The following is a 27,899-nucleotide window of genomic DNA, read 5'->3' on the forward strand; positions in this document are numbered from 1 at the left end:
ATAATGTGTGTAATTTTCGTATTCAGAATAATTGATACGAACTCTACAGGCCGCAGCTGAAACGCCTGATACCTGGGATTTTCCAGCTGTGCAAATGTAAAAGTTAATTTTCCATTGGTCATAGCCGCTATATTTAGGTCTGCCAAGGAAGCGGCGAATCATAGGATTGGTGATGGGTATCAGGCGTGGATTGCTGCTGGATGGAGACCATCAAAAGCGTAGATAAAATATGGCTCCTGTGTTTTATAATCGCCAGTGAGCAGCAGCAGCAGCAGCAGCAGAGGCAGCAAAATCATCATCCGCAGCAGCCGAAGTTATTCGTTTCGGTTCGTTTTACATGGCCGAGTCGAGTCCTTTGGCCAGGACCACAGCTTCCCTTAGTCGAGTGAAAGTTCTCCAGCGCAACGGACGTGCCCAGCCAGAAATTCGAAAACAAACCAACTTTTGGCGCGCTTTCAAAGTGTTGGATTTATTTTAGTTTTGTTTTGTTTTTTTTTTTTTTTGTTCGTTCTGGCTCAGTGCAGCTAGTGGAATATAAAATGAGGGATTATCCTTCGGTGCCCAATGTGTTTCGCGTGGCCTCCACGCACAGCATCAACAGCGAGAATCCGTACAATAACATTCGACCAGCGAATGTAATCTGCAACACCACCGAAAGGCCGCCGATTGCCATACACCAGCTGACCACTAGTGCATCCATCGAGCACAGCCACCCATCGCAGCAGGCGCAGCACCAGCAGCAACAGTTGCTGCACCACCAGCAGCAGCACCACCACCAGCAACACTCGCCCTATGCAACATTGCCGCGGGGCCAGCGACTCGCGCCGCAGCAGCATCAGCAAGCCGGTGTAATCAACACGATCTCTGGCAGCATTCCGGCCACGGGATTTAGTTCCCTGGCCGGCAGCTTTAGTGATCTTCAGTTGAACAACATCGGTAATCACAGCAGCAACAGCAGAAGCAATCACAACAGCATCAGCAACAACCGACGACAGCAGCAGCAGCAGCAGCAGCAGCAGCAGCAGCGACTGGTCCCTCATTTGAGTCGCCACCAGCCAGCCATAGAGGTGCAGCAGACGCAGCAACATCAACAGACGCAGCAGCAACATGTCCAGCGGCAGCAGCAGCAAGAGCGCCTGGCCAGCGGCGGTGCTGGTGCTACCGATCCGCAGGGAGGCATCAGCAACATGACCACCGTCAACGGGGGTTACCTGTGGCTCATCACACCTGTTGCAGCCAGGTTAGTATGCGATCATAGATCAATCATGAATACATTAGTTTGAGGAAACGAATATGAGGCAAATATGAATTTAAAAAAGCGATGGACTGTACTAATCACTGTAGTTCGGAATATCCTTCAATTTGAAATTATTGTTAATTGTACTCGCCTATTTAAAATTGGAAATTATGTTCCACAAAATGTCTTATCTCTTTTTAATACTAAATTGTTTATACACCATACTAGTACTAGGCAAACGTAAAATAATCCACTTATGAAGGTTTTTAATTATAATTTGCTTGCCTTAAAACCTGAGTTTGAGTCTGCGGTTGGCAACTTTAACGTTTCTCCATGATTTTACTATGCCCCAAATGAACAAAGTGGGAAACCAAGTTATATTTGTACTCATTTCTTTAGGTTTGAGGCTGGTTCCAGTTAATATACTTGACTACTACCTCGATATGTAGATGCTCCTTTTTTTTATTAAGCGACGACTTTGAGTACTACTTTAAGCTTCAAGGTAGCAAGGTCTCAGATTTTTCGCAAAGGGAAATACTCAAAATTCCTTCAGAGAAGGAACTAAATAGTCGAATCCTTTAAACGGATGGCGAAACAGCCTGCTGAATGCCAGCAGCTTGAATTCCTACAGAGGACGCACACACACAATTTCCGCCCATTCTATACATTTTTAAAGAAACTGAGGAAACTGGTTTCACGTGCTTCGCAGCTGGCAAATGGCAGCTCGTCCTTGTTACAGGAGCCACCAGGACATCCAGACCTCCATGCGGCTCCTTCATCCTTGTAGCTTGACAAATAATTGTGTTAGCGACACAAATCACTGCAAAGTGGATTTAATTTGTTCGCAAACTATTTCGCACAAAAGTACACAAAACAAAAATCTAGATTTTTACCATTATGACATTCTTTATTTCGTATTAAGTAAATTAATGGTAAATTAAAGGTAAATTAATGCTAAATTAATGCTAAATTAATGGTAAATTAATGTTAAATTAATGCTTCGCTGTATACAAACAGATTCATTCCGGCTTTGGTTTTTTGCCAAGTTGCTGCAATTCATTTGGCTTAGTTATTTTAAACTTGTGTAAGTTTCGCTCACAGGGATTCACGGAGTGCATGCGCATAAAGCCTGATGTGCGAAAGACCTGGCCACACTTGCTGCAGTTGTGTGGCCAATTGTGGTGACCAGTCTCGCGTTGGTGCTTGTACATGGCCCGACTGAAAAGATAGAAGAATGAGCGATATTAATGAAACGTACATATTTCGGAACCCAAATACAGTACAGAACCCAAATATACAGTTTCGAAAAAATCAATAGCACCACCATAGCGTATCATTTATTTTTGATCATTTGGGTATTTCCCCATCCGAATCTGAAAAGAATTTACATAATATTCGTATAAGGATATACTAGATTCGTTGAAAACTGTGTAACAGCTTTCCGACCATATTCCGCCTGTCTATCCATCAGTCCGTCCGTCTGTCAGAACGTCTCGATCTCAGAAACAATTGAAAAACAAATTTGAAGGCCAGTGCAGAAAAATTTGGTTTGTTTAGCAACAACAAGCCAAATTTTAAGTTTTATCAGGACAATGATCCCAAACATAAAGAGTACAATGTACGCAACTGGCTACTCTATAACTGTGGCAAGGTGATCGATACGCCGCCTCAGAGTCCTGATCTAAACCCCATTGAAAATTTGTGGGCCTTCTTAAAGAAGAAGGTTGGAAAAAGGGGCCCCAAAACACGACAACAACTCATGGCTGCGATAGTCGAAGAGTGGGAAAAGATCCCGCTTGAATATGACCTAAAAAAACTCATACATTCCATGAAAAAAAGGCTTCAACTTGTAGCCAAAGCCAATGGGGGTCATACTAAATACTAAAACTTTTCAAATATTAACAAAATAATTAAAAAATTTAGGATTAAACTTAGGTTTAGTGTTTTGTGTAAAGAGTTTCTTGACACTCTCAAAAGTGTGTAAACTTGAAATTTGTTGTTTATTTTCTTGTATATTTGATATATTGAATTTGTTTTTTAATTTATAAGTAAAATAAATATTGTTTAATTATATTTCATAAAAAAATTGCGTTTATTAAGCAAAAAACCCTTAATTTTGACCTTTAAAGTCAAAAATTCTACTTATTTCACGGTGTGTAAACAGTTTCTTGACAAACTGTATATAATATAATGAACAAGAAACTACGGAAGGCAATTACAAGCAATGGTGATAATGAGCTGGTAAAAACAATACTAGAAATAGTTTTAAATACATAACGAAAAAATCATAGTCACCAAAGCGCACCTAAGTAAAAAATGCATTGCGATATGTTTCATATCCAAAGCGCACATTAAACTCTAAGAGAAAGACAAGACATTTTTAAAAAGTGTGGGAGTGGTTTTGTGCGGCTTGTAGGCATTAGAGTGGGCGTGGCAACATGGGTCAATAAACTAGAATGCTGAATCTCAACTTTCTAGCTTTTATAGTTTATGAGATATCGACTTTCATACGGATCGACTCGTCTACTGATCCTGATCAAGAATATACATACTTTGTATATTATATATTTATATAGTCTGAATGCCTGTTACATACTTTTCATCGAATCTAGTATACCCTTTTACTCTACGAGTACCGGGTACAATTAATAAAGGCGTCATTGAAAGAAATGCTGTTGGTGTAGTAAACACTATCTTACATTCAATATTTAGAAGTTCATCAGTATATTTAAATAACATTTTAGTATGGCATAGTGATAATAACTATAGAACATATCTGCACTAGAATAATATATTGTAATAATAATAATATTCTAGTTTCTTTGTTTAAACAGTGGGAGTGACGCATCAGAGAGTCACTTGGTCTTGAAAGGTTATTTTTGCAAATTTCGGATGATTAAGATCGGTAAAATGAATACGTTTATCTGAGCTCTAATGAAACTCTGACAAATATATTTCAAAAAAGTAACACGGTAGAACTATTTGGATAAAATTCACGGTAATATATTTAATCAAACGAAACTGCTTCTCAATAATGTTGACTTAAGAACTAATTTTAATATTCAAGAAACTGAATTTAATTTAATGGAAAACGATACTAAATTAAATTTAAAGATATTAGAAGCACAACATTTTCATGAACTATGTAACTGTGAACCCTAGCATTTTATTGGCTCATCATCATGTTGATGCTCTTAACCCCTTTCAGTAAAGTAGAAGTAAAATTCAAGATTTTTAAGAAATTCAATTTAGTTTATTAATTAAGTTGATGCTATACAAATCTTTTGTTTAACTTATAATATTTTTACATGATATTGAAGTCCTCGTCTCTTAGAATCTTTCCGAAGTGTCATCATCACTCCAATCCATACTCAATCCATACTTAGAGTGGATCAGTTCCTTATCCTTCAAATCCTCCAGAGTGCACTTCAAGTATTTAAGCTCCTCAAATATCATCTCCTCGAACTGCATCAAGAAGAGCTCAATTTGTTTCGAGTCCATTTTAGGTTGATAAGGGAAAAGCGCTCCGCTCAAGAGACGCTAATTCTGTTCCAATGGTTTTGTTGGGTGTAGATGACGACAGATAGTTTAAAAAATCTTCTTAAAAATCGATAAGCCGGATCCTCTAGGTCGGTAGCGTCCACATATTCTTGATTCGCGCCTTCAATTATTACTACAATACATCAGGGTCTTGGGTTTATGGAACATTTATTCCATTTACTGAGTCGACTAACTCTACAATAAGATCCATTGGTATGCAGTGATTGGTATAATAAGAACTGATCCGAGCAATTTAAGGGGATCCATTTTTATACACGAAGATTAGAGAGTTTGAAATCTACAAGGGGTGTCTACTCTTAGAATCCACCTGATTCGTTCTCGAATTAAGGAGCCTTCACAGACTGCAATCATAAATAATAGATTTTTTTGGATAATGAAAATGGTGGCAGATCACAGATAATCTGAAAAACATTTCTCTGTAGGGATTTATTTCGGATGACCGCTGTCAGGGCTCAGGAAATTATTAATGACTACTAGTCATTAACATTTTGCAAGGTATAAATTCAAAACGTGGGTATCCTTAAGCTGATAAACACAAAGACTAGAGATTTTTGAGGCTTTCTTCTCGACGGCTACATAGCTTTGAGCTGAAAATAACTGGAATATACGGGTACAGCCTTTTTAAATGGTTTTATGATTATATGCATTTTTTATATATACGTTTACAAGGGCCCAAAGCCAATTGATATTCGTAAATGTTTCTCATCAAATGAGGACATGTTTTCGTGCAACCCTTGAAATCTCACCCACGTCCTTGCGACCGTACTTAGAACTTTTTTGAGAGAGTTTTTGAGTTTTTATTTAGAGGCGTACTTTTTAATTCAAAATCGTGAAAAGTATACCATTGGAAAGGGCTTGAAAGCATTATTCCCATGACGCCAAAAGGTGGCAAGTTAAATTTAGTTCATAAACCGAGGAAACGGGTTTCACGTGCTTTGCAGCTGGCAAATGGCAGCTCGTCCTTGTCACAGGAGCAACGAGGACATCCAGACCTCCATGCGGGTTTTTCATCCTTGTTGCTTGACAAATAATTGTATTAACGACACAATGTGGGCTTAATTTGTTCGCAAACTATACGAAAGTACACAAAACAAAAATCTATATTTTCACCATTATGCCATTCTTTATTTCATATAAATTAAATTATGGCTTCGCTGTATACAAACAGATTTATTCCGGCTTTGGTTTTTTGCCAAGTTGCTGCAATTCATTTGGCTTAGTTATTTTAAACTTGTGTAAGTTTCGCGCACAGGCATTCACGGAGTGCATGCGCATAAAGCCTGATGTGCGAAAGACCTGGCCACACTTGCTGCAGTTGTGTGGCCAATTGTGGTGACCAGTCTCGCGTTGGTGCTTGTACATGGCCCGACTGAAAAGATAGAAGAATGAGCGATATTAATGAAACGTACATATTTCGGAACCCAAATACAGTACAGAACCCAAATATACAGTTTCGAAAAAATCAATAGCACCACCATAGCGTATCATTTATTTTTGATCATTTGGGTATTTCCCCATCCGAATCTGAAAAGAATTTATATAATATTCGTATAAGGATATACTAGATTCGTTGAAAACTGTGTAACAGCTTTCCGACCATATTCCGCCTGTCTATCCATCAGTCCGTCCGTCTGTCAGAACGTCTCGATCTTAGAAACTATAATGGCTAAAATGTTAAGATTAGGCATGCAGCTTAAGGAGACATAGTCGCAGCACAAGTTGGTTTCCAAATGTTGCCACGCCCACAAACCGGTTAAAGCTAATACGCCCACACTTCTGAAAAATGTTTTCATATTTTTTCATAGTTCTATTAGTCTTGTAAATGTCTATCTTTACACCTACACACCCCGAACAGTCACGCCCACACTTTTAAACAATTTTTAAAAATTTTCTCATTTTATTCCCCATAATCTATCGATATGTCCAAAAACTAATAAATTTCTCGCATTTCTACTAGCTGAGTAAAGGGTATCTGATTGTCGGGGAACTCGACTATAGCCATCTCTCTTGTTTATAATTTTTTTGGTTCAGCAAGGTCCAAAATAAGGCGAAAAAATAGCACCACTATCAATTTTTTAAAAAATTCGAATTATTGTAAAAGTACCTTAAAAATATTATTAAAACGGAACGTGGAAAGCTTTGTACAGCAACGTGACATGATTAAGAAAAAAAATCATACTGAAATATTGGTCGAATCCTTCATGTCTCAGGGAACATGGTTTAAAAGCCTGAAGTCCAAGGCGCAGCTATTAATGCTTATAATGGATACACTACCATAAATATATTAAGGTAGCGTAGTTTTAATACGCAAACATTTGTTATTAAGTTTAAAATTGAAAATTTAAGCATTTATTTTTTCGTTGTTCCTAATAAAGTTCCTTAGTTAAGTTAAGAATTCATAGAACAATTGTACTTATTTTTTATTTTTTAATAAGTGAGTGGCTTACCATTTTTTAAAAGGGGACTAATTTAAACCTTGATTGGGCACGTGGTGCTCTTTAATTTTAATTTTTCACAACAGAAAAATTTCTATCTGAATAATACTCTTGGCTTTTTTTATCTAACTCATTAAATTATCAGCGAAAATAATGAGACTCTTACAAATAAAATAAAATATTATAAATAAATTTTAAGTTCGTATTGGGAATGCTCATATATGTACTTCCTTATGATCTATGAGCAAAACTAAACTTTTGTGTAAAACAGCATATGTACCTGTAGGAATGATGGATTGGCAGCTACTTAAGTAGCCTTGAAAATGTCTCCAGGTGTGGGCAGTTTAAGAAAATATAAAAGAATATTAATATTGAAAATTGAAAAACTTACCGCGAATCAAAATTTTCCTTGCAGTAATCCAACGGGCACGAAAAGACGCTAAATGGTGGGTGACGGCCCATTACCATTGGGTTAGCACCGAATATAGGCGGGTTGGCTGATGGTGTTGAATTCAACGGCTGTATCTGGCTCAAAGACGAGATGGAGTTCATGATATGATTGTAGTATTGGTTTGATAATGCATTAAATTGTTCGGTCCATGTAACATCCATGTTACGGTAAGGGTTAGGGAAAGAGCTCAAAATTGGAATAAAGTTCCTATTTGTGGTAAAACCCTGATTGGTATTGACCATCGAATCAGACTGCGACCCCTCAGCGTTGTGCTCGACCCCCTCCACTTTAATCTTAACGGGCACGTTGGACTCCTCCGACTTCGGTTCCGACTTGGTCGCCAACTTGTCCGCCACCTTGTCCGGCATCTTGTTCGCCTTCTTGGATTTCGGCTGCATAACCGACTGTTCCCCCGACTTACCTTCATCTTCGATGGTCGGAGATTGAGAAATGCCACCGACTTGACGGGCGAATTCAGATGCCATTCTGGCCGCAGTGGCGGCAGATGGAGGACGACCACGTCGTGGCCCGCCATTATGGCTGAACACATGGGTAGCCGTTTCCGCATTGTATTTGGACATCAACTGTTTTTTGTTACGGGTCTCGATTTCATGGCGCACCATCATGGGCAGTCGATCACTGGATAGCCAGGAGTCGTTCTCCAGCTGCCTCCGCGACTGATTGGCCATTTGGCGATACGAAACGGGACGACGATTAACGGGGTTGTTCGGATGCTTCACTTCGGTGGGTTCCACTGGACGCTGGCACTCCGGGAGACTCGGATGGATAATTCTAGCAGCTAGAAACACAAGCAGGATATATCAAGGAACTGTTTTGCTGTGCAGACTATTTTGTATATAGAATACTACATACCACATTTATGGAAAACTTACCTTCGTAGCGCTCGTAAAAATTGCGGCGCCTATTGTTGTAACGATCCGAAAACATGCTTCGCATAATTAAATTGGTTGAATATGTTAAATAATTACACAGTAACAAACCAGCAGAGTAAAACGACTTGAGCGCAGCAAACAGATTAAACAATAAATTTTTAAAACACCAAAATCACATTCCTTTGACACGTGGCGTAAGAAAAGAAGTCCGCCATCTTTGTTCGATAGATTTAAGCTGTCTAATTTGATGCCACCATTCACCGATAGAGTTGCCTGGTTAAAAAGGTGTCAATTTAAATTTAGTTCATAACTGTTAAATAAGCCTCTTTGGAATTTAATTTCATACCAAACGTTTGCAATCCAAGATCAGCTTAAATCGTTTCTTTCACTTTAAAAAGGTCCAAAAGCATAGTTTTAGTATAATATTAAAATGTATTGTTGCGAATAACAATAGGATTAATAATAAGAAATCAGCTGTTATAAAACAGCTGTAAGCAATGTCGTCGTGCCCACGTGCGTTTGTTTTCGTTTCGAATTTAATAAATGACGTACTACGCAAAGTTTTTGTTAAACAAGTGATGTTTGCTCTAAGTTTTTTTTATAGTTTTATAGAGATAATAGAGAAAACACAAACTAAATACAATATGTATTTCTCTCTGTTTTAGACTTATTAATTTTATTAATTTGTATTTTTCATTCAGCCCATAGTGGAGTAGAAATTTCAAATCAAATTTAATGCAATTAAATGCCAATGTAGGCGGTTGTAGAATCCTTAATATTATATATGTATGTACATACATATATCGGAGAAGCGGAGCGCGGTATATCGTTTTCACGAAACACTACCACAACAACAACAGGAGCCATGCTCATTTGAATACACACACAAATGATGGCCACTCAATAACGGAACGCTCTCCGTGAATTTCATTACTCGCTGCTCATTCTTAACATAACGGATCAATAACATAATTTCGATTACATTCAAATAATAATATGTAATGTAATCTACTCAATCTCCGACATACATACATATATGTAGATATTTTCCACTTTATAAAAACGGTTAAAATAGTATGGCCTTAATTCGATTAAATAATAGTGCTTGCACCTACATATTTTTGTTGCATAAATCGATTGGCATTTGTTTTAAAACAATATTGAGTACTAAACAATACGAAGTACATCTCAGCACTTGTGACTACGCGCGGTGCCAAACTGCGCAAATATTGGCGTTCAAGTGCACTCATGAATATATTCACGAATATCTGGGTGACGACAAGCTAAAGATCCCTCTAAAAAAAATTCCCACCACCCTTTTGAACTCTTTTTTTTTTTGCATTTTCACTGCTTCTTTTTTCGCACATTTTTCAGCGCCAACAATTTTATTTGCACTCCTCGTTTTTGGGTGCCAACATTTATTTGCACATCATTGCGTGTGTGAGTGTGGGTGGGTGGGTTGGTTGTGTGAGTGTGGGTGGTTGGAAAGCTTCGTACGCATGTGTTTTTATGGATTTTCGGCCTCGTTTTTGGCAGAGTCGTCCCCCGACCGACCGCAAAACAGGTTGAATATTTTTTAATCAGCTGCCCCACACAATTTTTGGAGTGCCCGGAGATCCAGGGTCTCGCCAACGACTTTCATTTTGATTTAGAGAATGCAACTTTCTCTACTCTCCAATTGCACAACCAAAAAACTGTGGTTCTTAAATCATTTTGATATGTACATAAATGTAAAAATAAAACTAAATTGGCTAGAGTTGTCTGAGAGCATTGCCAAAGAACGCAAATAAAAATGAGTCTGTTACTCATTTAAAAACAACCTAACCTTTTTTAAATATTAAATATTTTAACGAGTATCGAAATGATTTTGGCCAGTGTCTTATTTCCACTCTGCTTGTTTTTTGCAGCATTTCTGTCGCCATTGTCATCGCCGCTCTGGCCGGACCCCAGTGGCTCTTCACGGAGGAGAAGCTGCCCAATGCCAACTACAATGGGACGGCCAACTTCAAAGCCCTGGACGATGGCGCCTACATCACCAAGTACACCAAGTCCAGTCTCTGGATATTGTGCACCACTCTGCCAGGTAAATTGCTGTCCGTCCAGCATCACAGCACCACATTCCTTGGAACCATTTGCACCACCAGCAAATGGAGACAGATATGACATATATGGTGTTGGGCTGCTGCAGTTTTCCGGCTTGGGTTGTGGGTGGGGTCTTTGTGTTTTGGGTTTTTTGTTTTCTGTTTTCTGTTTTTTTTTTTTTTTGCCAGCTGCCGCCCGAACGAGGAACAATGACCTTTGGGCTTATTCGGCTTTGAAACTGCGGGCAGTGGCAGTGGCAGCGGCAGAGTGAGGGCTTCGGATTTGACCATATTAAACTGCAGTCAGCCGGATGGGGCGGTCAGCCAATCAATCAGTCAGTCACTTAATTAAGGCTCACACTGACAGCTGTCCTTTTTATTGTATTTTTCTGTGAAGATTAATCTGATCAGAGTAACTTCTGTGATATGTTTGGCTGCAATGCTATGCAACTGGAAAAAAAAAATAATAATTGCCTTTATGAGTTAAATCGATGGTTGAAACTATATGTAATTAATCACTACACTAAGGCTTGCAACAATCATAATTCGAAATGCACAGTCCAAATCAATTTATATTATAAATGTATGTATATCCTTGCTGCGAAGCCATCAAATAATATTTGTTACAAATAGTTAAGAACTCTTCAGCACATATTTACAATACTTTTGGCACATTTTATATTGAACAATATATGCACGAGTATGTCTCATTTGTGGAGTACGAACTGAATAATAATAATAGCAGTTAACAAAGCAGTTAGGTTCATTATTTGAATTTTTTACTGATTTTCTTATGCGTCAACAAATGTAAAGCAAACGAATGTAGGGTCGCAAGGGCATGAAGATGCTCCTCTTTCAGTGGCCCCTCTTTGAGGGGAGAATCCCGCCGAGCGACTGGATCAGCTCGACCAGGTGGGTGCGCATTGCTGCGATTTGGTCTACGGCGATGAGCAGCGAACTGGTGGCGTATCCGCATCTGGCTACATAGTCCGCAACGTGGTCGGTCATGCACATCAGGTGAATTCCGGATGCAGGGTCGCGACCGGAGCCTTCCTTGCCAGCCGCTTGGCGCTCCTGCTGTAGGCAGCGACCGGTGACCAGGGCGAACTTCCAGGCTTCGAGGGGCGCCCGCAAAGTTTCCGACACCGAGGCGGCCAACGGCGAATGACAGTTGTCCAACGAATCGTAGTGGTAAAACTTGCTGTCCGGCCGCGAAATCACCAGTAGGGACCAGTGTCCGTGGGGTCTGCGGAATTACAGTTAAAGTTAATAACAATTTTATGAAATATATAATCGCTGAACAGTTAATAATGAATATTTATTCCGCTAGAGAAGATGGGTTATTAGAAACGCTAAAAGATATATCTAATAGGCAGAAAGAAGAAGAAGAAGAAGAAGAGCCTATCGGGAAAAGTCCGACTACCTGTGCCCGTTCGTCTATCTGTCCGTACGTAAAGATCTTAAAGATCTATAAGAGCTCGAAAATTGAGAAAGCATGCAAAATGAAATTACCAACCTTGGATGGGTGGAAAGCGGCACCAGGATGAACTGTTTCTCGTTGAGACGGCGGTCGCGCACCATCGCCCACAACTGGCGCATATTCATGTGGCGCAGTCGTGCGGCCAGGCCCGGATTCAGGAAGTGCAAATCCAACTCGGAGCGATAACGGCGGTGCTGAAGGTAGGCGTAGTAGAAGGCCACCAGGCGTTCGTTGACGCCCTCGTTAGCGGACTGAAGCAGCTGGACATCCGAGTGGCGCAGCGAGATGTCCATGAAGCGGAGCGCAACCAGGCTCACCTCGGCCAGCTGATGCGGTCCATCTCCGCTGCCGCGCTCCAGAGCCAGCGAGGTGCTTGTTTTGGAGTCCCTGATCTTGTTTTTGTTCTTGCCCTTGCCGTTGCCCTTGGCCTTGAACTTACCCTTTTCCTTGTCGGTGCCCTTTTCCTTGACCTTGCCCTTCGCATTTGGCTTGGTCTTCACTCTGGGCTTCTTATCCTGGAGGGGCTCCATCTGGTTCTTTGTTTTAAGCACCTTTTTGGCCGCCAGCATCCTGACTTCAATAATCCTCGGCAGTGTTGTATTTTCCTGGGTGGCTAGTGTATCTGTTGTCTACTTTTGGGTTTGGAATTGTTTACCAGCGCGTGCTAGGCGTTACATAAAGTAAATACATAGCTCGAGTTCGAATTCAAAAAGATTTTAGTTAAAAATTTGGCTGCTTAATAAGTCGATTATTACAATCGATTACCAACGATAAACGGACTATTAGTGCTACCCATTCGTTATAAACTATTTAACTATTTAATTTAACTATTAACAGATATTAACTATCTGGGATGTACGTACATACTTCCTCAAAAACTAACTATATGAAGTTGAGCAATTATGAAGTTGTTTCAATTAACAAGAATGCAAACAATCGACCCTTGCACTCTTTATTTTTATCAATAATTGTGTTGCGAAAGCCCATTTAAAAACACACCTCTAGAAGGTATTATACTCATATTGTATACTTTACTTTGTTTGTTTTCAGGCCTGGATGCTGACTCGTACAACTGCGTTAAGATTGACTACTTTTCCAATGAGGGTTATCAGCCGGATCCGCACGACTCAACCGCGGCAATACCCTGTAAGTACCAAAGTATCATCAGTTGCCTAAGAACTGTGTGCTATTTGCATGCCCGTGTCTTTTAGAGTAAATGGTTATTCCAAATTCATTTAAGAGTAAACATGTAACTGGAGGTGAGTGTCCGTCCATTTCCTGACCAGGAAGCCAATTACATATGTATATCTAGCTAGATATGTCCGTCTGTCCGTTCGTCAGTATGAGCAGTTGGGACTTAACGTGTTTTAAAAATGGTTTCTTGTTAGAGCTAAGACAATTACTACATAAGACCTACCAATGGTTTGTTTTTGGAATATCTATTGTTGGCATTTTCCATACGATTTTTACGTTTCATAATAAAGCCTCTTCGGTTTATGATTTCTCAGCTTATTTATGCCGGCAGTTCTTTGGTCTACAACTGCAATTATTGGCTGTTCGCTTGATGAATCCATCTTTACTGGCGCGTTATGCAACTAACCCTTAATGAGCTTAACTGGCATTTGGCATTTAACCAGGTGAATGCCTTCCCCATACCTAAAGCCAACTTGCTCCGGTAATGACTGGGCTAAACTGAAGTTGATTTATTGTTGTTAGTTGGTCTACAAACGCACATGCACATAATACAACTTTAGTTGGATGAATATTAATTAAAGGCCTTTGGCCTCCATCTACCAACTTTTGCCCCTGTGATTTGTGGTCTTTTCAAGAACAGGAAGTAGTATGTACAATAATTGAAGTCAGGCGATGACGACAATAGCTGAACATTTTCAATATCCATTAAAAGAATTTCGCCCACATTCCATGGCAGGCGATGCCAACTAGCCCATAAACACATTAAACTGCTTACCGCCCTCTATCGAAAATACCAATATCCACACCCGATTGAAATTCCATTAATTTTCACACAATTGGCCATCGATTTCAAATATTCCCATTCATTTTGTTTTGTCCGAGCGGTCAAAACTAATTTGAAACCGGCCTCAGGGGAGAATTTCGAAAATAAAACTATTAAACAGTCGGCTAAAAATGGATGTCGCTGTGCGTGCGGATTTTTCGCAGGTCCTGTCTCTGTCTGTACGTGTTTTTGCTTAGCCGCAGGATATTTTCTCACTCGTTGACAGGTCAAAGAGAAAACAAAAAGAAAGCAAAAGCCTTAAAGTCAGAAACATGGGCCAGCCAGACTAGTGTTTTCTTTAATAGAGGGGAAAAAAACATGGTCACGATTTTTAAAGTTAATTTATTACGAAAGCACTGTTGCGAATACAAAAAAAAAAAAAATACAATTAATGGGTTTTTTGAAGCATGTAAATGTATACAGAAACAGGTCTTAAATTCGTTTAAAATGGGTTTATTTAAAATATATTCTAACGTAAGAAAATTTTTACTTACAGATACGGTCACCAAGTCGTGTCCTATTTTCCTGGCTGCTGGTGTATTTCTAGTGATCAGCTTCATAGTTTTTCTAATCCCCACTTGCTCGCATCAAAACAATCTGTATTATTTTAGCGCGGGAATTCTTTTCATTGTTAGTGGTGAGTTTTGAAAAATTTGAAAGGGTCTAAGCATAATAATGACACCGAAATTGCGTAATCATCCTGTAGGTCTAGTGATGCTGATTGGATTGATTGCCTATATATCAATACTGAAGGCGGAAATCGGATCGAAGTTAAGACCCCGGTCCACCCTTCAGCCAGCCCTCATCAAGGTCTCCTATGGCCAGAGCTTCTTCCTCTTCGTCTTTGGATTCATTGTCACGGAATTCGTTGGGGTCTTGAATATATTCCTCTTCATCAATTTGCAGGAGGTTAGCTACTACAGTGTGAGTAACTGAGCTAGTCTTAAACAATTCATAACGCTTGGATATATTGCCATTATTATTTTAACTTCATTTTATATTATGACTTTTGTTGTTAAAAGCAATTGTTGAACAACTTTTCGATGGCATTACTTTAAAGTTGCATCTGTGACAGTCGTCGCATTTGTGTTGGTGGTGCACCCGGTGGTACAATCCCCTTAGGAATAGCCCACCTCGTGATTCGTAATTCTCGCGCTTGACTGCAGAAACGTACCAACTTAAATGCAAGCGTCGCCGGATGCGTCCTTCGGGATTAGCTGCATCTTCTGCTGCGCTCTCTGTGTTCTTCACATACTTTATTTCCATACGTACATTTCCCTCCAGCGCTTGCCCTGTTTTAGTGTGGCAAACATCCACGCCAAGTTAAAGGAGGGCCAGCATCCGTTGAGTGATTCCTACAAGCGGTACAAGCAGCCCGGCATCACCACAGCCAGCCAGGAAGGACTTAGTAGCGCGGGTCAAGGTCAACAGGGTCACCAGAGTCACCACCCGACGCACCAACCGCATCCGACGGCGCAGCCACCACATGGAATCCTGAGGAGTGGCAATTCCCGACTCCATCAGGTCTACGATGCGGGACGAGGACACCCTGGAATGACCGGACAGATTGGCCATTCCGGACAGACGCAAACACTACCAGGAGCATGTCGCAAGCATCCGAATGCCGGATCGAACTTAAATCTCTATCTGCATAATGACCTGGAGAGGCGGTAAGCAATTAGGTGTTTAGCGAATTTTAATTTGGACAATTACTGTTAAGTTATGATGAAAATAAGAGATAACTCGATAGTCGGTTGCCTCGACTACCAGATACCCGTTACTTAGCTAAAATGAATTCAAAAGCTACTATTTTTTTGATTGCACATGAATGCCACATGGTGTCGATGTTCGTCCATGTGTCCATCCGTCTGTCCGTCAGTATGAAAGAGCCGCCTTCTATGTACATGCTAAATCATTCGATTTATGCTTGCTACAAAAAATCGCTTTTTTGCTTTGACTATCTTCCTCTCTTCGACTAGGTATTTAATAGGTACCATAAGATAGATAGACAAGAAGAGACGTTCTTTTCTTTTTTAATGTATAATAAATACATATGTATATGTATGTATGTATATTGATGAATGCCATTCATAAGCTATTGTATTTAACCTTTTCGTTTTAGTTTTTACTTCGAAAAGCCAGCTGTGTCCAAGTGTAATCTGCACTCGCGCAGCTTCGCCAAGTCGTTGAATGAGCTTTGCACGGATACGTCCGTGTCCTCCACCCATGTTCCCGCACCCCTTCTCCCTTCCGCTGCCGACCCATTACCTGCCCCCGCCCTGTTCGCCGACTTGCCTCAGGAATTTCCACTCACCCGATCCGTATCTACGGCCACGGAAATATATCCAGCTTCATCTTCGGCTCCAGCTCCGCCCTCCGCTCAAATGAAACGAAAGCAGCAGCGGAACATGGCCACTAATACGAACACGAAGATCTCCAACAATCCCCCATCCTCCAACTCGCAGATGGCAGATCAGTCGCGTCTTTGTGGCCTGAAGCGTGGCCTCCGGAAGACCAAGGATGAGCTATTCCAGGAGTTCTGTCGGCGAGCTGGTATGCGCAGCAAGCCAAAGAACATCTACTACATCAGTGGCGGGGATGAGGCGGAGGAGGAGGAGCAGGAGGATCAGGCCAAGCGGGAGGAAGTTCCGGATGATCCGCATCGCGATGACGACGATGACGCGGATGGCGATGACCACGGTTTCAGGCAGTTCAACCGCATGGAGGAGGAACATCTCTATGTGGTGGGAGGTGAGGTTTTATTCTGGGCAGTTTTTGATTGTTACAATAGATTGTTTTCATTCGAGTATCATTTCATTACGATTATTAAAACTTCTGTTTAATAGAAAAGTATACTTTCTTTCCAGACCATGCCCAATTGGTGGTGCCGCGTCGCACGTCCATGTGCGTGGACTCCATGGGACAGCCGCTGCGCAGACTGAACTCGAATCTGTCCCTGCACACGGATCTCAGCTTCCCCGGAACGGGTGGCTATCCGGGCATGCGAATGTCCCTGCCACAGCCGGCTGATCTCGGCCAGAGTCGCACCTTGCCGCGCTGCTTTCTGCGACAGTCGTCCGATTCGCTGGCTTCCCAGGGCTATCCATTGGGCTCCAGTCAGCAGCGTTTCTCCCAGCTGATGCTGAATCAGCAGCAGAATCGCTTCGTGTCCTCCACGTTGACACTGCCCCAGGTGGTGGCGCCCAAGAGTCAAGTGCAGTGGCCCACGGCGATTCCCTCCTCGCCGTCGAACTACTCGAATGGCTATCAACAGCATCCGCAGCCCATTTACCCAGCTCCAACATCCGGAAGTGGAGCACCTGGGACAACGGCTTCGGTCTCCGGACCACCGAAATTCCAGCGCGGCTACGCATTCGACGATCAACAGCGTAGGTCCAGTTTTGTGAGCGATGCATTCGACCTGGACGAGATCGAGCGGGAGCGACGGCGATCCCATGCCAGTCTATTTGGAATGGGTCAGGTGAGGGATCCCTACGATCTCATCAATGGCACCGCCGTCTAAGATACCCGCAACCACATACTCGTAATCAATAATGCCAAAGAAACGAAGAGCTAGCATTTTTTTTCGGAAGTAAGGTGACAAAAGAATAAGTATATGTCTATTGCAAAAATAAACTATTTAATGATTATATACAATATATATAATAGATGGTCCCAGCAGGTCTTAAAAAATTGATAAACTAAGCGCACAATCAGGCCCACAAAATCTATCAAAAGTATACATACACAAGTGAAAAAAGAGTAGTAAAATTCGAAATAGGTCTTTAAAAATTAATAAATGCGCACAATTTTGGCCAAAAAACAATGAGTTTTATTAATTGTATTATTACTATTTTGTTGCTCTATAAAGAGAGTTTTGGAACCTAAATAGATATATACTTAATCAGTTTGAACATATTAAGCACCTATTCTAGATTTTTTTTACAGGTTTATGCGTTTCCAGAACGCCTGGCTGTACGAAACCTCCGTGCTAGATTCCGCATTCCGCCGCCGGGCTCCATCCGCCACGGCGCTCATGACCAAATCCTCGAAAGCTTCGCCCGACGATCTCCCGGGCAAAGTGCTTTGCGAAGAACTGGAAGTGGAGACATCCAAATGATGAACAGCTGGTTCATTTTCGTTGATTGTGTGAAGAGTGGGAGCCGTGTGGGGGCGTTTCGGGAGCACCAAATGTGCACACAACCCCGGTTCCGATGCTGCGGTGGGTGCACTCACAGGTCTTCCTGTTTTGGCGGGCATTGTAGGTTTTACGGCCTCTGCGCCGCCAAAGAGCATCTGCATCCTGGCCATGGATTGCTGGAACTTTGTACTGGGCGATCTGCCGGCACCCATGGAGGGCAGCTCCATACTGGAACTGCTGCTGCTGCTATCCAGAAGTGGGTTTGGTGTTCTCAGGCCGAGGGCATCTTTGGCCCGTTGGAGGAGCACGTTCATCTCACCATTGCTGCTGCTTCGCGTTACAGCGGGCTTAACATTGGTCAGATGGCGATCCTGTTTCGGAGATGCCTCAGGAATCTGAAATGGCAAATCTGCTAGCCAATTCTTCTTAACGTTTTGCTTCTCCTTCTTCTCCTCCTTTCTGACTGGCATTATCTTGTCCAGCACCTTGTTCCTAGCTTCGGTGATGGCATTCGTAAAGGGATAGCTGTCCTGTTCGTGACCCTCCTCCAGTTCCGATAGCCACAGCGGTGACGACCCCTTTGAGTCCAAGATGGGATCGGGTATAAGTCGCTGGTTGCGCAGCTCCTCCAGTTGAGCCACACTAGCTGCGTCCTCCTTGCGAACGCGTCGATGCCAATCCCGGAAACCGTCCATAGTGCGATGCACCTGCTCTCGTTCCCGCAGGCAGCTGGAGCGGATTCTCCGGGCCCTTGCGGCATCCTCCGATGACTTGTGGGGGGATGTCTTCGACTTGGTTTTCTCCAGGTAGCTGAGGAAACTTTGTTCCAATAGGTCGCTCTCCTGTTCCAACTGCAGCATTCGGCTTCTAATGAAAGTTACATTATTTTAGGAATGCTATACGTAAGTACATGAAATTCACAAACTTACTTGGCACTTAGTAGAGCCTCCTCAAAGCTCGGACCTTCTGAAACTTTGCTATTTACCGGTTTGAGAGGCGTCGCCTTTGGAGGCACTGGAGTTATCGTGTTGGTGGCCACCGAGTGCATTGACGGTTTCAAAGGAATAGAAGATTGGGAAGGTCCTGGTTGAGGTACCGTTTCATCGGGCGGCGGAAGTGCCGGTGATGCAGTGGAGGGCAAAACACTCTGTACACTTGGTGAAGGGCCCCGAGGAGCAGGAACAGGTAAAGGAACAGGAAACTGTTGTCCTTGAGTAGCAGGAGCTCTAGAAACAACCCACATATATGACTTAACACGGAGTAAACGATTTGTAAATTTAAAAACTCACTGGTTTCTATTTTCAGTTGGATGCAGATCCCCAGATACGGGGCCTCCTTGGAATGTGAAAGCATTGGTTTCGCCGGCTGCGCGATGAGCACTGTCATTGTCTGCAGGAACGCTACTCGGAGAAAGCAGTCGTCTTGACGTTTTCATAGGATCACTGTAGATCCTTGCAACTGGGACCAGAGGAACAGGGTGTTCAGAAGCCCCAAGCAAGTGGGCAGGAAGGTGAGTCACTGGCACGAAGGTGCCTGCAACTGGAACTCCACCTGGCGGAGCTAATGCCAACAATTGATAGGGATATCCCAGGTCAGGATACGTGTGCTGTTCCACATGGGTCTTACCAACATTCAGCGCACCATCAGCGGCAGGCTGAGCCGGAGGCGGAGTGCAGATCCCACTGGAAATGAGCGTGGTAGACATCGCCGTGTTCCAGTTGACAGAAGCGGAGCCCACAGCAGCTCCATCCGCCCACATGGGCATGATGCGAGCCGCCTGCTCCGCTGCAAGCTCCGTCTGTTGGATCTTCTCCGCCAGCTGCTGATGGTGTGCCTCGTAGTGCTCCAGCAGCCGGAAGATCTGCTGCACGAGGTCGCGCGCCTCCGCTGACGATTGCGAGTCCCGCTCCACACGCTTGCACAGGGTCTGGAATTCGAATACAAAGTTAGTAATCAAAGGTTTAAAGTTAATACGATTGCAGAATAAATATAATGGCTGCAGCTTATTGTTGTTTTAATTCTCGAGAGACTTACCCGCCAGGAGTTCTGCCGCTTGCTTAGACGAAGCATCTCGGCCTGGTGTCGCAACTTCACCTGGAAGAGTTCATTTAGCCGCACCTTTTGCAGCTCCAGCGCCTTGTTCAAGGAGAGCTCCACCCGTTCGAGGAACACTTGGCCACTGGAGCTGTGCAGCATCTCGTGGATCCACTGTTCGTAGGACTTTTGGAAGGTTGGCGGCTCGCAACTAGCCTGATTCCCAGCGTCCTTTAGCTGCTTTTGCTCCGTTTGGGTGATGACACTTTCATTGTGAGCTGACTTTCTCGATGTTTGGGTGGCTATACTCGCCGTGGGTATCGTGCTCTCCGTTTGCACGGAGCTTTCCCGCTTCTCGGGCAGTGGCCTTTCCTTTTGCCACTTCTTCTGTTCCAACTGCTCCAGTTTCTGACCCTCCTGCAGGCCCATGAAGTGGCCGTGGGCAAAACCCTCGCGGTAGCCCCATTTGAAGCCCTTGTGCATGCCCACAGAGTGCTCCTGCTCCATGGAGAGATTGAGAACGTTGCTAAGTAGTTGGACACAGCCGCACACATCCCCCATCAGGGTCTCCATTCGCTCCATGGAGACGTACATCCGGCCCTGCGGCTGCCGGCTCTTTTTCTGCACCTTTTCGAGGGACTGGCGGATCACGGCCAGGCTGGCCAGTTGTTCACTGTGGAGACGGGGCAGCTGAGGAATGGTCACATCCAGGGCTGGCACTTGAATGGGTCCCAGGTTGGAGTGAACCACATCTTTCTGGTTCCTGCCACTGGTTACCTCATGCTCCTCTTCCTTGTCCCCGGTGGCAATTTTGATCACCGGTTCGCCCGGGTTAAATGCTTGACCAGCTTTCAAAAGTCGCTCCCTTTCGCGCAGCTCCTTCATTAGGAGATCCTCGAATTTTGTCGATGATATCACCTCAACGGGCGGAGCACACGACTTGGCCAAATGGCGGAGATTCTTAATCAGCTGATTAAGCTGCTGCTCCACGGAATGCAGAGATTGCGAGACACGACCGCCCACAAAGACACTTCGGCCATCTGCGCCCAGAATCAGCTCGTGCTCCTCCGTCTGATACAGACCAGTGGTGTCCACCTCGGGACGAGCTTCCACGCAGGCAGAGGGCTCCGTTTGACAGCCGGTGTCTTGCAGAGAGACAGGGACCGGTTGTTCCACCTCCTGCTTAGGCACGGACCTCCTGATCTCCACCAGCGTTCGCATAAGAGCCATCAGCAAGCACTGCGTTTGTCCAGCCAGATCCTCCTCGTAGTGGGCCTCCGCCAGCTTTCCAAATTCCGAATCCGCTAGAGCTTCTTTTTCTCCCAGTATGGCGGCCACGACCTTCTGCAGTTCCTCCGTCTGGAATCGGAACTCCGGCCGACTCCGGAAGTCCGGCAGGTTGCTGCGATGCGGCGTCTCGCTGCAGAAGACCGACAGTGTGAAGTGGCAGTTCTGGGAGTGCAGAAACTCCGCCACCAGAGTGTGCAGCACCATCGCCAGTGGCGAGACGAGCAGTGCGTGGGACTGAGCCATCTGCACACCAGCAGCCTTGCTCAAGAGCTGGCCTGGAACGGGTACATTTATGGTTAGATCGATTAATAAATTAAAAAGGGGGTTTTCAATAAACTTTGAGATGCCAAATAGTAAAATATCTTTCATTAGTTTGATTAGCAAACCCACCGAGTGCCGTATTATTGAAGCAGTGAATGAGCTCCACCCGCAGGTGAGAGTGCATCTCCCGGGCAATCCCCTCCTGGTCCAGCCACTGGCGGAACTTCACCTCGAACTCCTGCTCCGACATCGCGGCCAGTTCCTCGAGCTGTTGCCTCAGCCGTTCCGCCCTGGCATCGGAGTCATCCTGCTCCTCAATCTGATCCTGAGGAATAGGTACGTGCTTTCTGGTAGGCCTTCCTGTGCGGTATCCGTGTGCTCCAACCTCCGGGGGCAATGATGATCCCCGCGTTACTGAACACAAAATGGGATTATCAGTGAATATGAATCGCTATTAAGTTCGTAAAGGTTTATTGTACTGAATATTTTAATTTGAAAAGATTATTTTTCGAACAAATTTGTGTACGTCGGAGTATAAAGATTGCTGGTTTCTTAGAGTTATAATAATAATAATAAAAATAGTTATAATAATAATATTAATAATAAAAATAATTATTATAATAATAATAATAATAGTTATAATAATAATAATACTTATAATAATAATAATAAAAATATTAATATTATTATAAAAATAATAGGCCCACCTCTAGTTATATTTGATGGTCCGCACGGTCCTGGTCTGCCCAGTCCGGTTGCTTGGAGTCGCTCCCTGGACTGCGTCATTCTCCGCCTGGCGGGATCGCCGTCGGTGCTGATCCTTCGATTATGCTGGCGCACCCGCTGTGTCGCCGACGCCGCTGTGGCCCGCTCCTGCTTAATCTGCTCCTCCCGCTCCCGCTTTGCGGCCTCGTGCTTCCGCTCCCGCTCGCAAGGCATGCCGATGCCGCCCACATCCCGCTGCTTCGCCCTGAACGATAACGTTGTCGTGCTCGCCGGCACGTGGCGAACCTTCATGCCGTCCTGAAGGAACTCGAGGCTCGGATGGGATCGAGAGTTGGTCTGCGTATGCTCGGATAGAACCTCTGACCGCCGCTTACATGCGCCGCGTTTGAGTAACTGAACTTTCCAGGTAAAACGAGCACGAGCGCAAGACACTCACCACCAACAGCGAAATGTGACAGGTGCGACGGAGCCTGCCCTGCCACCTGGGAACTGAGTGAAATTGGGGAGGAGGTCAACTCGATCGTCGGGGGTTGGTCCTCCTAAAGGCGTCAGCTGTGTTGCCTATGTGAAGCGTGCTCTAAAAATTAAGTGAAATATATGACAACTGAGTTCTATGAAATGGTATTCTAAGCAAAAGCTTATTTATCATAAGTAATTGCTCACTAATACTTATAACGGCGGCAGTATTTACTGCCGAGCCCATATTAAAACAGCAATACTTCTTGTGGAAGCGTGTATTTGGTGTATTTTTCACAATAATAATATTTTGAATTTTAATTCAAAACAGTTCCGCTTTAAAGTTGGCAGTTGACTATCGATAGATAATTGTCCGCAAAACAGCTGATTGCTAAGTAGTAAGTGCATCAGCCGTACTGACGGTGAAACTGAAATATGAGTTTCTTGCGTTAAATGGTATAGAAATAATATAATATAAATCAACAAGCACAGCTGTGTTTGCCAATGCGTTTTTATAAAAAACCAAATTTGAAGACTTTGACTATTAACGGGCAGAACGTTCATGTCAGTCAGCTTTTGCAAGCGTTTCGCTGTGGCTGACAGATGGCCGAGTGCTGCAAGAGCCGATAGCTATCGAGTTGCAGTTGTTGTGTCAAACGACAAAAAAGACCCAATTGCGGTGATTCCACCAGGCAGAGCTTATCCCATACGAAGACGCAGCACAGTTCACATTAAATAAATTTCCGTAAATAGTTCTTATTTGTCACCCGCCCAAAATTAAAGTCTACTCCACTGCACCCAACCCCGCGATTATCAACGACTGCGCATCGTTCTTTGTTGTTTCGTGTAGAAACACATGTGCAAGGAAGAAGAAGAACCAGAACATCACATCACTCGTAAATAGTAAATATCTAGAGCATGCCCGATCCTTTGTGACGCGTCAGTTTCAGCCAGTTCGCCACAATTTTTGCCAAGTCATCGTCGAAAATGTCACAAAACGACAACCTACTCATCCAGATCCGCGCCCTTCTCCAGTCCGATGGCGAGAAGCTGTGGGAGGAGCCCTACTACTCCGAAGATCTTGGTAGCATCGAGGGAGCACTAGAAGTACGTACTATATGCCCACCACCCCACACCTAAATGCCTTCCAGTCAGTGGTCGGGGAAATGACAAGAATGCCTGAAATACGGTTGGCAATATAGAAATATTATATTCAAAATGCATATATTATATATATATATATATATATATATTATATATTTATTTGTTAGTTCTTTTCACATTTGAAGAAGTAAGAAGCTAGTTTCGACAAGCCGTAACTTATATACACCTTCAGCTAAGTTCATATTATTAACACTTATTTTAGTTTGATTAGTTTGATCATATGATATTATTGTCCAATTAAAAATACTTAAAAAAAAAACAACATGACATTGCACAAACGAATCTTTTAAATTCCTATTATACTTTAATAATTCTGAATTACAAGAGTAACGACAAAGATATTATTTAGTTTCCTTATATAGGTTTTTGATCTGTTTCGCTTCGACTTATTTATAACGCCTAGAATAAAAATAAGATTTTAAACCGATAGATTTGTTGGCGTGTGAAAATGTGATTGCTTTCTTGAATTATTATTTATTTTTCAATAAATAGAGGTTGAGGGATTTTAAAAATAAAGTAAGACCAATAGTAGTCAAAAGAATAGCACATTACCAGCATTCATACTCAGGAACTCAGTAGCTTTGGATTAATATAATATATAATATTTTATTCTATAATAAGATGTGTATCCATTTCATTAAAGAACCTGGCGCAGAAGTACTCCGGCATGTTGGGCATCGATATAGGTCGCTGCAAGTTCTTTTTGACCGAGCTGCAGGAAAATGCTCTCCGTACGCTGGCCGCCCGACGTGAGTTCAGCACCACAGGAATTGCCACGTTGAAGGTTCGCCGCGTTGGCGAGCACAGCGGTGCCACAATGGTGGAAGTGAAGTGCAGCTTGGACATCGTGGGCTCCGAACTCCAGGCATGCATAGCGAAGAAACTGGAAGTGCCGAATGCTGCGCACGTCAAGTGCATCGCTGCCGGCAAAGTGGTGTCCGCCAATGCCACTTTGGCCGACCAGCAGTTGAAGAACAACCAGCAGTTGATTGTCATTGTGGGCGATGGGGATAATTCTGGCGAAGCCCTGTACGAAAGGATCAATCGCATCAAGGCCGATGTGGAGGCGGTGGTGTCCTCGAAGAATAACCTAATAGAGGTGAGTAAATCGGAAGGAAAGTTGCTTAGGTTGTTGTTTAGAAGGTTTTTTAAATCACACCACTTGTTTGTATTTTCGTGTCATGCCCAGATGGAGGATCAGAATGGCAGCCAAGTGTATTTGCCGCCTTCCGAGCATAAAGCCCTGCTCATGGGTTTGGGATTCTGTGAGAAGGCCCGTGCGGCCATGAATCGCAAGCATTTTGAGGAGGCTCTGCTCCTGCTTTTGGAGGCCGACGAGCATTTTTCTACCTGTGGCTCAAAGTTTCTAGAGTCCGTGGATAACTATGCTTTGCTGAACCTCGACATAGTGTGGTGCTATTTTTGCCTGAAGAACGTTACCCAGCTCCCGGATGCTGAGCATCGCTTGGCCCGCTGCAGTCGCAATTTCGGCATCAGCTATGGCGACAATTTGGAGAGGCTGTACTCCTTGAAGGGCAAGGACTGTCCCGAGAGGGCTTTAATTATGCGGCTTAAGTTGCTCCAGGGCGTGATCTTCTTCCACCAGAATCTTCGCAATCAGGCATTTGAGTGCTTCGAAGCGGCTAAAACTCTGCTAAATGAACTAAAGATCAACAACGACCAACTGGCTCTCCTGGTCGATATGGGCTTCGAGCCCTCCGAGGCTCGTATGGCCCTGCGCTCCTGCAAGGGCGGCACCGCCGTCGAACAGGCTGTTCAGTTTATTCACGAGCGTCGTCAGCAGCTCAAGAATGCACGCATGAAATATAAAGCGTCCGAGCGTGCTATGGAGCGCCGCCTGAAGCGCTCCAATTCCAAAGATTGCACCTGGGTGAATCCCCGCAGTGTCTGCAGCCTTGCTGACATGGGATTCGAGAGCGGACTGGCCACTATCGCCTTGCAGCGCTCTAATAATGATATCCTCCAAGCGGTAAGTGTGGCCAAGAATATATTCAATGACATGAATTGATCAGTATGTTTTAACTATAATCTCATGGATGTCACGTGTTTGTAAACTATAAAATAATAGAAATATTTTTTTCTTAGGTGGAACTGCTGCAGACAGAATCGGACGAACTTACTGGTGCTTCGCCATGGTTTCCGGTCACCGTAGACACGACCAAACTGGCTCAGCTTCTGCAACTGGGATTCAACGAGAACGACTCGCGCGTGGCCCTACAGAATGCATCAAATAACATGGAAGAGGCCATCGAGAGTCTGATGTGCGCCATAGAGAGCGAGGAGGAGCTGAAAGCGATTTTAAAGCACGTTGGGCGTTTGGCCGAAAATGGTGGGCAAAATCTTGACGGCCCCTCTACTTCGAACGCCTCCGGGCAGACGCAAGTTGCTTTGCCAGCGCCCATTATCGAAGCTGTTATCAATCATGCTCGCGTCGAGATTGAAACGTACAAGGCCTACGAGCGCTTTAACTCCGACCTCAAACTGAGCGACCTGGAATACCTGGACTTGCCACTTATCCAGGAGGAGAAGATCCTGACTGAGTATTTCAATATGCTGCAGCAGTAGCTTGTATTTGACTTGCCTTTTTTATATCTATACAAAAAAATATAGAAACCCGAAACCGGTTGTCAAGATAACTGTAATCATGACTTGTCTATATTGCAAATCGTAGTCTTATAATGGCACTTAAGTGGCATTCAGCTCCCCTCCCGGCTGCTGTTTGTCCAACTAGGCAAATAGTAAAATATAGAGATTTATAAGTACATGCCTTCTATTGACAACTGCAAAATGTGATTGCGCCGAGCCAGCGGGAGAATTCACCTTTTGGAGCCACCTGAAACTTGTTAGCGCCTCTGGTCATTGCTTATTTTTTTTTTATCGTTTGTTTTTTTTTTTGTCGCTTGACTCTCGACCCCGGCTCGGACGGCGGCGCTTGATTGGGTTCAGTCGTGACCTTGTCGAGGCCAAAGGGCGCCGCTCACTAAGCTCATCCCGTCGACGAATTGAGCGGAACTTACACGATTTGCTGTAAGTATTTGCTTTGCTTAGCAAAGAATTTATTTATTTATTCAAGTAGCACCAAGACTAAATATTATAAGTCAACTAATTGGTTTTCTATATGTATGTACATACATATGTGTAAAATAGTAATTTTCTATTTATACACGTTACTCGCAGAGTGAATAGTATGTAAAATGTTGTCTTGTACAAATTGGCACGGTGCCATAGGATTAAAGTATCCTGCGGCAAATGTGTTGCAAACATGTGTTTTTACATCCTTGTTGGGCGAAATGAAAAATTTAGCAACTGGATTTTTTTTTCCGTAAAAGTATTTGCTCTCATGAAATTAGGTGTGATAGGAAAATGAATTTGGTAGTTATCATACTCTTCAAATATCTGAAAATGTCCTATATCGTACAGTCTGTGGCTATACTTGTGTTTATTTTATAGTGCTAAGCTAAGACACGTGATATATACATAAAAATATAATTTGAAGAAACAAAACTTTATATCTGAAAAAATTATATTAAAGCAAGAATCCAAATCGAAGTAGAATGGTTAAATTGCCAATAGATAGTTCACGATTCTCGATTGGCAATCAGTCATTCACCTATTGGAAAGAGCCAGCACCACTTGGAACCCCCATTTACC

At 43.3% G+C, this 27,899-nt stretch overlaps 5 protein-coding genes and 1 non-coding gene across 14 annotated transcripts, besides 4 other annotated features; 2 read left to right on the forward strand and 4 right to left on the reverse strand.

Annotated features, from left to right (window-relative positions):
* Nucleotides 1–398: 398 nt before the first annotated feature.
* On the forward strand, nt 399–17,972 carry stg1 (stargazin-like protein). The gene is made up of 8 exons (NM_001414114.1): nt 399–1,240; nt 10,485–10,660; nt 13,189–13,284; nt 14,652–14,792; nt 14,862–15,079; nt 15,440–15,825; nt 16,278–16,906; nt 17,023–17,972. Exons 1-8 carry the CDS (start codon nt 540–542, stop codon nt 17,676–17,678), a joined length of 3,003 nt encoding a protein of 1,000 aa, NP_001400987.1. The 5' UTR covers nt 399–539; the 3' UTR covers nt 17,679–17,972.
* On the reverse strand, nt 2,235–8,761 carry CG15446 (uncharacterized protein). Of its 3 annotated transcripts, NM_001258861.1 has the most exons (4): nt 8,686–8,761; nt 8,578–8,606; nt 7,625–8,483; nt 5,906–6,167 (listed from the first exon to the last, which is right to left on the reverse strand). In NM_001258861.1, the coding sequence occupies exons 3-4, from the start codon at nt 8,371–8,373 to the stop codon at nt 5,969–5,971; spliced, it is 948 nt and encodes a 315-aa protein (NP_001245790.1). In that variant the 5' UTR covers nt 8,374–8,483; nt 8,578–8,606; nt 8,686–8,761; the 3' UTR covers nt 5,906–5,968. The 3 variants fall into 3 exon arrangements, with proteins under 3 accessions (NP_001285510.1, NP_001245790.1, NP_608430.2); NM_001298581.1 differs by lacking the exon at nt 5,906–6,167 and adding an exon at nt 2,235–2,455 and having other exon boundaries at nt 8,578–8,761; NM_134586.2 differs by having other exon boundaries at nt 8,578–8,761.
* Nucleotides 2,750–3,416: a mobile genetic element.
* Nucleotides 3,600–3,878: a mobile genetic element.
* Nucleotides 6,404–6,817: a mobile genetic element.
* On the reverse strand, nt 11,250–12,924 carry CG1503 (uncharacterized protein). Of its 2 annotated transcripts, none has more exons than NM_001298582.1 (2): nt 12,175–12,924; nt 11,250–11,904 (listed from the first exon to the last, which is right to left on the reverse strand). In NM_001298582.1, exons 1-2 carry the CDS (start codon nt 12,705–12,707, stop codon nt 11,514–11,516), a joined length of 924 nt encoding a protein of 307 aa, NP_001285511.1. In that variant the 5' UTR covers nt 12,708–12,924; the 3' UTR covers nt 11,250–11,513. The 2 variants fall into 2 exon arrangements, with proteins under 2 accessions (NP_001285511.1, NP_608432.1); NM_134588.2 differs by having other exon boundaries at nt 11,418–11,904.
* Nucleotides 15,889–15,972: a mobile genetic element.
* On the reverse strand, nt 17,969–23,469 carry unc (uncoordinated). 2 transcript variants are annotated; one of them, NM_001298583.1, is made up of 7 exons: nt 23,271–23,469; nt 22,589–23,184; nt 22,011–22,295; nt 20,331–21,895; nt 19,586–20,223; nt 19,226–19,522; nt 17,969–19,163 (listed from the first exon to the last, which is right to left on the reverse strand). In NM_001298583.1, the coding sequence occupies exons 2-7, from the start codon at nt 22,896–22,898 to the stop codon at nt 18,098–18,100; spliced, it is 4,161 nt and encodes a 1,386-aa protein (NP_001285512.1). In that variant the 5' UTR covers nt 22,899–23,184; nt 23,271–23,469; the 3' UTR covers nt 17,969–18,097. The 2 variants fall into 2 exon arrangements, with proteins under 2 accessions (NP_001285512.1, NP_608435.2); NM_134591.2 differs by lacking the exon at nt 23,271–23,469 and having other exon boundaries at nt 22,589–23,062.
* Nucleotides 23,470–23,713: 244 nt separating this feature from the next.
* On the forward strand, nt 23,714–26,999 carry CG15445 (uncharacterized protein). 5 transcript variants are annotated; one of them, NM_001272827.1, is made up of 5 exons: nt 23,714–23,959; nt 24,014–24,170; nt 24,871–25,326; nt 25,417–26,217; nt 26,334–26,888. In NM_001272827.1, the coding sequence occupies exons 2-5, from the start codon at nt 24,051–24,053 to the stop codon at nt 26,811–26,813; spliced, it is 1,857 nt and encodes a 618-aa protein (NP_001259756.1). In that variant the 5' UTR covers nt 23,714–23,959; nt 24,014–24,050; the 3' UTR covers nt 26,814–26,888. The 5 variants fall into 5 exon arrangements, with proteins under 5 accessions (NP_001259756.1, NP_728390.1, NP_608436.4 ...); NM_134592.4 differs by having other exon boundaries at nt 23,716–23,959; nt 24,018–24,170; nt 26,334–26,999; NM_167730.2 differs by having other exon boundaries at nt 23,716–23,966.
* Nucleotides 26,084–26,731, reverse strand: asRNA:CR44374 (antisense RNA:CR44374). The gene is made up of 2 exons (NR_123974.1): nt 26,369–26,731; nt 26,084–26,302 (listed from the first exon to the last, which is right to left on the reverse strand).
* Nucleotides 27,000–27,899: the final 900 nt, after the last annotated feature.

The sequence above is a fragment of the Drosophila melanogaster genome, chromosome X, assembly GCF_000001215.4.
Source record: "Drosophila melanogaster chromosome X".
Lineage (NCBI taxonomy): Eukaryota > Metazoa > Arthropoda > Insecta > Diptera > Drosophilidae > Drosophila > Drosophila melanogaster.